The sequence below is a fragment of the Leuciscus leuciscus genome, assembly GCF_965113295.1.
Source record: "Leuciscus leuciscus genome assembly, chromosome: 17".
Lineage (NCBI taxonomy): Eukaryota > Metazoa > Chordata > Actinopteri > Cypriniformes > Leuciscidae > Leuciscus > Leuciscus leuciscus.
The window spans coordinates 29,875,057-29,885,193 of record NC_138741.1 but is presented as its reverse complement, the minus strand read 5'-3'; the positions used below and the strand labels follow the sequence as shown (position 1 = coordinate 29,885,193).

At 41.3% G+C, this 10,137-nt stretch overlaps 1 protein-coding gene across 1 annotated transcript in view; it reads left to right on the top strand.

Annotated features, from left to right (window-relative positions):
* Positions 1–10,137, top strand: part of LOC309479364 (kelch-like protein 29) — a 199,002-nt gene that overhangs the window by 93,410 nt on the left and 95,455 nt on the right. The window contains exon 7 of the mRNA XM_082143455.1: positions 9,072–9,268. Within this exon, the coding sequence (XP_081999581.1) occupies positions 9,072–9,268 (197 nt within the window). The remainder of the gene's footprint in view (positions 1–9,071; positions 9,269–10,137) is intronic.

Below are 10,137 nucleotides of genomic sequence, written 5' to 3'. Positions count from 1 at the left end.
GCCGACTTGCCGTCTCATATTGATGCTGATCTCAGCAGTCGGATATCCCAGAGCCGTGTGACTGACTGGATGTTGTTTATGAGTAAAAACTGATACAGAATCATGTTTACAGGCAAAGAAATGTACAATCTCAGAATCTTTTTTATATCAGGAGCCCTTCTGGTGAAGCTCTTGGGGAGAATTTTGCTACACATTTACTGCAAATTCATGTTTTCACATGCAAATGAGCTTGCAAAGAGTTTGCAGTAAATTTGTTGTGAACGGTTGTAGCAAACCTTTAAAACTTAAAATATTTATTTAGATATGACACATTTTGTTTGGTGCTTGACTTTTATTAGCCAGCAGAAAAAAAATTTTGGAAATATGAACATAACATCTACGTTTATCCCACAGTGATTGGGAAAATGTTTCCCAATGTAAAAAGTTTCTCATATTTATATTGATAAAAAGTAAGATGAATCTCTGATAGCTTGTAATGTACATCAGTGAGATATTTATAACAGTATAACAAACTACTTAAATAAAAATGCTAAAGTTGTCACTATATCTCCCAGTAATATGTTATAATAAGATTATATTTAAATGCTTAGTATTATGATTAAAATGTTGTAGTTTTAAAACATATAATGCTGTACAATACAATGGTGATTGAGAGATGAATAGTAAACTTACATTTTAATTTATTGTATTATCTATGGATAATCAAGTAAACCTAAGTTGCTTCAGTCCAGTAAGTGTTCATATTCAAATATAACTAATAATATAAAAGTTATTCTTACATTTGCTTAATCAAAATAAAAATCTGTGAGGATTTCACAGCAAAAAGACACAAGCTGAAAGGGGACGTTTTTACAATTTATATGGTCAATATGTTAATGAATCAAAGTGCACAACAGTACAAGCCATTGAATGCACTGTACATCTATCCCTATCAGCCTTTTTTCAGTCGCATCAAAACAATCACAAGAACCAGGGCATTGACTGGCTTGTGTAATTGCTGTAATGCTTTCAAATTCCTGTATAATATATGTCATGATACATGTACTCCAGCTTGATTGTGAATTTAGTCCTGGTCGAGTCGAGCTATCTCATGAGCAGAAGCAATGAAAACGGCATTAGGAGCAATAACGTCTCGGTTACGTATGTAACCCTCGTTCCCTGAAGGAGGGAACGGAGACATAGTCGGACGTACCGACTGATTGGGATCACGCTTAGGGAGCCTGTCATCTTCGAGTATTGAGAAAACGAGCCAATGCATACATTGGCGTGCAAGCTTTGCATCCACGCTCCGCCCCGCAGCGCAGGTATAAATACGGAAGTGGATGCACGCATCACTTTTTTTCACTGTGGAGCCGAGCGGAGCACGGAGTCAGCGGTGGTCCAGCAATAGTGGCGCCGGGACTACGTCTCCGTTCCCTCCTTCAGGGAATGAAGGTTACATACGTAATCGAGACGTTCCCTTTCAGTTCGGTCACGTTCGACATAGTCATACCGACTGATTGGGATCCCCATTAAAACGGCACTAGTGCTGCCACCTTCCAGTGTCTAGACAAAAGCCTCCTGACCCCCCGCATTATTGAGGCGGAGATAGGACAGGGTTTAGGCCAGGGAAGTCACTGCTATTCCGCAAGACCCACTCAGTTAGACTTGGATAACACTGGGAAAGCGTGCCCTTTCAATGGAGGGAGGGACACTACGGAAACCACATCCAGCCCGCAGGGAGGTAACATGTGGAGATACACATATAGACTGGGTGTTACCGGGCAGTACAACATATGGAATGTCACTGAGGTGGCTCCAGCTTATAACGGGGGAGACGCAACCGGTCAGTGACGGCAGAGCAGGCTATGCCATGGGAAGATGCGGGCTCGCCGCAGGGAGCAGCGCAGGGACTACGAACCCTCCCGTACCGTGGAAGAATACACATATGGGATCACCGTAGGGATCACTACATATGGGACCCAGCCTAACACAGGTTCCACCAGTGCATACGAGTGTTAGGCCTGGCATCGGACACTCTGCCACGTCCGTTGCCGAAGGGTGTGGAGGAACTCCACAAGGTTCGGCTAAAGATGAAATTTACTGGAGCAAGAATGGCGCACGTATCTGGTCCATAGGAGGTGAATGGCGCAGCAAGCCGACACTTCGAACCGGGCTTACAGTGAAACTGGCTTCATGTGAAGGGAGCCCATGGGAAGTAACCGGCTCGACACATAGGCTATTTTTCTAGCGAACGTGTTTGGTGTCGCCCAGCCCACAGCTCTTAAAACATCTGTCAGCGAGGCACCCTGTGTCAAAGCCCAGGAAGGAGCTACACTCTCTCTTTGGAGAGGCTCACTACTCTCCAAAAAGGTGGGTCCCACTCAGGTGGGTACAGTGCACCTTGGGTAAACACACCAAGATGATGGCGACCACAAAAATGTATCCAGGTCCCCTACCTTCTTGATAGCGGTAAGCAAGCAGGAGAACTGTTTCTTTAAAAACATTTTTAACTCGGATTTGGATCCACTGCATCATGATGTGCGTTAATATAAAGGCAACATACATTTTGAGGGTGGAGGGTGATAGCCCCTCGCTCCGACCCATATTGCAGGAAAGAAAGCACGTAAGTGATCGAACACCCTCGGGGGTCCTTTCAGTGAGAAGAACACCACTCAACAAACAGGTCCCACTTCAGGTCGTAAGCAAGCCTCATTTCTAGAGGGTGCTCTCACAGAAGTGATGGTATCTACGATAATTTTTAGGTAGATCACCTAGAACCTTCGGGACCAAACATGGAGTTTCCAGAGGTCTGGTGCGGGTGCCAATGGTGCCCCATTCTTGAGATGTCTCAGTGGAAGGGGCCAGGAAGAGCTGTTGAGAGGAGCATAAGTTCAGGGGAACTAGGTCCAGGTGGGCCATTAAGGGGCAACTAGAAAGACCTGCTCCTTCTCCTTCCTGACTTAGCACAGTGTTGTGCAAGAAGGCTCACTGAGGAAACACATCTTTGCGTAGGCCCTGGGGCCAGCTGTGTGCCAGTGACTCCGTGCCGAGGGTCTTCCGCCGGGGCAGGATGTGCCGGATGGCCTCAATCTGCACCTGGCTGGCAGAGCACTGTTGGGCACAGTTCTCTACCGCGTCGCCGAACAGCCCAACCTGGGAAATAGGGGAGTCCAGGAACCGAACCTTGTCAGCATCCCCCATATCGGCCAGGTTGAGCCAGAGATGGAACTCCTGGACCACTAAGGTGGACATCACCAGACCGATCGCGCAAGCCGCAACGGCCATACCCCGGAGGGCAAGGTCGGTTGCGGTGCGGAGCTCACCTATGAGCATACGGTCTGGGCTACCCTCGTTCATGTCCATGAGTGCCTTGGCCTGGTAGACCTGCAGCAACGCCATGGCATGCAAAGAGGAAGCGGCTTGCCCACAGGCTTTGTAAGCTCTGCCTGTAAAGGACGGACGAGAACTCACAGGCCTTAGAGGGGAGACGAGGATCCCCCGTCCAAGAGGCAGCGGCCACCAGACACAGGTGTGCCGCGACAGACCGCTGCACTGGAGGGATAGCCTCTTAACACTTCACTGCTCCTCCGTCAAGGGTAGTGAGGGGGGAGGAGCTGCTCAGGCAGTTTCTGGCAGAGAAAGGTGCCGCCCACGACCTGGTAAGCTCTCCATGCACTTCGGGAAACAAAGGCACAGGGGCGGCGGGCTGAGAACCAGCGTGGCCCGCCCCGAGAAACCAATAATTTAACAGAGACTGTTCGGGACACGGTGGAAGGTTCCACGCAAGCCCGACAGCCTTGGCGGCCCTTTTCAGCATAGCTGACATTTCTGGATCTGGCTCGGGCAACGTTACACTCCCAGAGGGAGACGCAGCCGAGTCATCATCTCCAGAGGCCCAGCTCAGAGGGTGAGCTTGCTCCAGCTCACCCTCCGATGCTACAATCGGCATCCTGTCCTCTGGAGGGGCCCCGAATGAAACTGCTGGTCTGTTCATTACAGAGGGACCAGCGCCGGCTGTGGTGTGATAGAGTGAAGGGTCCTTAGGGATTGGTTACCGGGGTGGGGAAGCCGTCACTATGATCCTCTGATCACCCATCCCACACGGCACCCTAGATGGTAATGGGGACTCCACCTTCGCGGACGAAGGCAAGTCTCAATCTCAACACCGCGATAGTCATGTTCCCGCAATGAGAACATGAACTATCCACAAAAACTGCTTCAGCATGCTGTAATCCCAAACACGTGATGCAACTAATGTCACCATCAGAGGGGGACAGGGAACGACCGCATCCAGAGTGGAATGACATCTTGAAAAAGACGCAAACGCACCCGTGTTGCTCTTTTAGAAGAGACTTCCAGATGAAGCACTGTTGAATGAACCAACACTCTTCAGAGACACTGTCATGAAGACCGATCGGCTCTGAAGCGAAAGACAAGTGGTGCGTGCATCCACTTCTGTATTTATACCCGCGCTGCGGGTACGGAATGTATGCATTGGCTTGTTTTATCAATACTCGAAGATGACAGGCTCCCTAAGCGTGATCCCAATAAGTCAGTACGTCGAAAGTGACGTGACGAAGCATTCTAAATGAAATGCAACTTTCATACACATGGAACTCATAGCTGATTATAATTGACTTTGAGGTTCATGATGAACACGTCACGATTATTAATTTGTTCATTTGTTCATTCATTTATTAGTTTAATGCGTTCATTTATGCATTTATTTATTTTTTGCATTTACGAAATGTGTTTATGCGTATGCATTTATTATTAATTTATTACGATGCATTTTTTTTTTTTTTACCGAGCTTGTTGCAATGCATTCACAATTCTGCCTTGGAATAGATCCAAAAGAAGGCATTTTATAAACCAGCATAATCATGCAAATATGATGCCTGATTCTCATTAGGTTACAGAACAGATGTACAGAGTCACACAGTAGCATCGTCGTTCAGTTGAAAAATACATATATCTATATGTGTTTCCTTATTTTTTTCATAAAGTAGAAAATATGTAATCCTGTCAAAAGTTATTAAGGCAATATAATGCATATGAACAGATAGCTTAATCCAGTTCCACCTCAAAGAGTTCAACTGGAAAGTTCAATCTGACGTTAAAATCAACGGCAAGCCGTGATTTGTAAAGCTTTTGGCATACTAAAACATTCTGAAAACATTCTTGCATTATTTATCATGCATTTCTAGTGGGAAAAATGTGAGTGGTCTTACACTATTTCAGCCTGATTATTTGCTTGTTTACACATTAGAAAAGCTGACTTTAATCTATGAAATTTTAGAGAGAGAAAAAACCTATATGACGAATATCAAATCTAAACGAAACATTGATCTTTGAAAATGATACATGCATTGAGCTGTAATCTGAGTTTAATATCAGAGATGTCTCTCAGCCCTTTAATGGGCGAATCCGGCTGAGACTGAAGTCGTTATCAGGGTGTCCGTCATTTATATCAGTTAAACGAACCGGGTTTATCTAATCGTCTATAAAGAACACCTGCTGTATTTGTCGTTCTCAGAGGAAACGTGCATTAAAAAGTGATTCATCCATTTAGCAAATCATGCACTAAGTGGATCTGCGTTTGAATGTAATATGTAGCCATTAGCACTTCCTCGTTCACATTGATAGAAGGCAGTGCCGCTTATGAATTTCACAATATCTCCAGAGATTCACCCTGTCTGATGGATTTTATTGAATATTTGTGCTTTGTTTCTGGCAGTGCATCCATCATATTGCCACTTGCTGAGTGTTTCCACGTATATATTAGCATAGACACTACGTTATTAGTCTGAGACGGATAGCTGGCGTTGAAGAGCCCACTTTAGTTTGGCAGCTCTTGATTTGTTTTGTTCCATCTAAAAGTACGCTTAACTCAGAAGTTCTAGTGGTATGATGTCTACTGGCTGCTTTTGTTTTGATTCTTTGATAATTTGTCATGTATGGAATAAGGAATACAGTATAGGCATAAGTTTAAATGGTTTAAAACAAAGGGTTCAAAACTTGCAATCCAAATTAGGCTGGATGTCCTGACCAGCTAAAGAAGTAAACTATACATAAAGCTGGGCTAGAAAAGTAGTTCCACCAAAAAAAAATACATTCCGTTCAAATAACATGTTTGCTCTGCAGAATTAATGAAAGCAAATCAGAGCTCAGGTCTATAATTAGGTATAATGTTGTACAACAGTATGCTCGTAATGTCAGCGAACTCAAAAATAAAGAAAGCACTCACATTTATAGATTTTTCAGACCACTTTTCTCTCAAGGACGTAGGCAAATGAATGTGCTAGAAATTTCCTGGAAAGTGGGAAAAAAGGAAATTGTGTCAATTTTAGAGACCCCTCTCTTTCTTAAAAGGCTCCCCCCACCCTCTTTGAGTGCCATATTTTCATCACTGTATTTTTCCAGTCTAATCAATATAATAGTCGTAGTCCGTGAACAAAAATAACTATTTCTATAACCATGTAATGAAAAATGTCAGGGGAGGCATGTTTCAAACTTGAGAATAAAATTATGGCCAAAAAAACTTTTTTCTGAGAACAATATTTATTTTATTTTATGCTGTCATTTATTTTCATTTAATTTATTTGTTTATGCATTTGTGTATTATTTATTTATTTATAAAATATTTACAAAATTATGTATCTATTTTTAATAAAATGTAGATTTTTTTGGATTCTTGGATCTCTACAAATGATACATGCTATGGCTATGCTGTCTGAGAATATATCCTAAAGACAGTGTTTTAGAAACCAGCATAATCATGCACATATTAGGCTTTTTTCCCACTTGAGTGCCATACTGTATTTTCACAGTCTAATCAATATAACAGTCATAGGCCGTGGATGAAAAGAACGATTTTGATAACCATATAGATCTTTTTTTCAGGGCAGACGTTCATACTTGAGAATAAAATTATGGCCAAAAAGCTCTTTTCTGAGCGGAAGTGTTTATGGAAATAGTGCGAGTGGGAGTGTGGATTTAGATTTCTCTAATTGATCTCAGGGAACGAGAGAGGGCTGAATTTCTATTTTCTTTTTCTTTCCCACCTCTTAATGGTCGACTATTTTTTTGCCTTTTGTTTCTTAATATTTCTCCTCCTCCACTTACACCTGACAGCAATAAACTTTGCATTTTTGTTTTTCTTTTCAGGAGTAACATTTCTTGATTTTTCAGCCACCGCCAGAGACACCCACCTCACCTCATACTCTGCCTTTTGCCTCCCTCCAAGTCAAACCTCTTATAACGTCTAATATCACCGTTCGTACGCAGGCCGTGTTGAACTCTGTTTTGGCAGGTATTTGAAAGTAAATCCTCGTCCCAGTCATGGAATGGTCCCTTTTCCTGTAGGATGGCTGCTGGTTCCCTGTGGCAGAACTGATTTTCTACCCCCTCCTTTCCTTCCCTGCTTACATCACGCTGTCTGTCTGTCATATGTAGCGTGTATATGTCTTTGCATAGGTTCTAAATATACCTAGACTTCAAGTGTCTTCATAAAGGCTCACAAAAACACATGCTGTGATTTGTTTAAAGAGGAAGTTTACAATTTTTGATGCTAAAATACTTGATTCTTTCTCAGTTTTGGTGCAACATGACAGTGCATTCAAAACCCATTTTACTTTGAAAATGTGATGCATTTCCGAATACAACTTGATTTTATCCATCAGTGAAAAGTGTTTGTCCCCCTGAAATACGAGCAAAATCCCTTCTTGCCGCAATGTACAATTTGTACAGTTTGATGCTGAAAGTGACTTTTAGAAAATACACACTTCACCTTTAAAGCATGTGTTCAAATAGAATAGGAACCGTAAGCTGAGGCAGAAGAGAGGATATTATTATTATTTTCACCTCACTGCCATGTCTAACCACCCGCCGTCCATTAATGGAACATCATTATGAGCTTTTGTTTCTCGAGACACATCTCACGTCTTTTTGCAGCATCCCTAATAATTGAGGTTTATAGGTTTAGCGTCTATAACGCGCACCCAAACAAAGGAAAAACCCAAAGTCAATCAGCCCTGTGCCGATACGCTAAGCCAATGCCCCTCTTCTAGACGGAGTGCAGCTCATCTCAGGAGCCAGACAATCTGCACTTCCCATATGCCTTTAAATATGTATTATGCATGGAAATGCATAGCAGCTCACTCAAGTTTTCCCTCAAGCACCGCTGTAGAGAAACTCACAGGCCTGACTTTGAGTCACACTCGCTGAACAGCTTTAGTGGATGCTCTTCCAAATGAGTCCATCCCACTTTGCAATGCTTGATAGGTTTTTAATTGTTTCTTAAAGGAATAGTTCCCTCAAAAGCAAACCATTATTTAATGTACCTAATGTAATTTCGTATTTTTACAGTCTAAAATTATTGTAGAATTTTTCTGCAATGATAGTGACCATGACAAGCTCCTAAAAGGACAATAAGAAACACCATACAAGTAGTCCATACAAAAGTAAAAAAAAAAAAAGGTAATACTTTACAATAAGGTCTCATTTGTTATCATTTGTTAACTAACATGAACTAACAATGAGAAATACATTTGCTACAGTTCATGTTAATTCACAGTGCATTAACTAATGTTAACAAATACAACATTTGATTTTAATAATGCATTAGTAAATTATGAAATTAACATTAACTAAGATTAATAAATTCTGCAGAAGTATTGTTCATTCTTAATGTTAACTAAAGTAGTTAACTACTGTTAACTAATGAAACCATATTGTAAAGTGTTTCCTTTTTAATTTTTTTTATAAAATGTTAGTATTTCAACTTTTCTAATTACATTTTTTTTCTAATAATGTTTGTTTTTCTAATAATTTTTTTAAGTTACATTTTTATTATAAGTTAAATTTTTTTACGTTTAAATTTTATATATATACAATAATTTTTTGTAATTGTATATATATATATATATATAAAATACATTTCTAAAATATTTATTTTGTATAAATAATTTTTATTACATTTTTGCATATATATACTTTTTTTTTTTTTTTTTTTAAACCTCTCTACTGGTAGTTGCAGTTGAGACCCAACCTGCAGGTCTCTGGTTTAACGGTCTTCAATCTGTGTCCAGGTTATCGGGCGAGAACAGAAACGGTGAGAAGATGCAGCTGACGATGAGCAACATCAGTTCAGATGTTCTGGAGCTTCTCCTGGAGTTTGTTTATACTGGTTCCCTCATCATCGACTCGGTCAACGCCAAGACCTTACTGGAGGCAGCCAACAAGTTTCAGTTCAACACTTTTTGCAAAGTTTGTGTCTCCTTCCTCGGTAAGAAATATTTCCGTAGATGTTTCCATTTCACCAAAGCTGTGTTCCTAAAGCAACTCACTTTACAATAAGGTTCATGAGTTAACATTAGTTAATGTATTCCGAATCCGAATATGTACCGGTTTTTGTTCAGAGAAACTTGTCGCATCACGTTTGGTCAGTGAGATGGTGAAAAATAGTCATGAAAAACAAAGTCACGACTGTTTTTGGTGCAAGTAACCTTGTCTAACATTGAAAGAGGACCTCAGGAAATAAAGGCTGCAATAAATGCAGAACATAATTGTAGTGTTCAATCTCTCATGGACAAATTATGATAATAGGCTTTCTAATGAGTTTGTTTTTGTAGGTACTCTAAAATCTTGGAGTAATTTACTGTAACTTCATGGTGAAGCCGTGAGGGAATATGCTCATTATTCATTCTGTCCATGTCTCACATTCTCTTTTTGGATTCTGTTTCCCCCCTCAGAGCTGGAGGCTTGTGTTATGTTGATTGACAGACGGGCATAACACACACACACACACACACACACACACACACACACACACACACACACACACACACACACACACACACACACACACACGCTCTACTGTGGACTGAAGTGAATCAGAAATACTGTTGCTCATTATGTCAGATGTCTTGACAATGATATACACTAATATCTAGTAATTAGAATACTTTTCTTGATATTTTAGTCAGATATTACACTACAAGCCAGACTCTGAGGAGACAATCCATACATATTTTAGCATGTCGATCCTGTCGGGTGGCTGTGGCCGGTGATCTGCACCATTCACAACTGAATTGAGAATGCAGTGGAGTCTATTGAGTTTCAGAATTTGCATTGAGATGCATACAGAATGCAAGA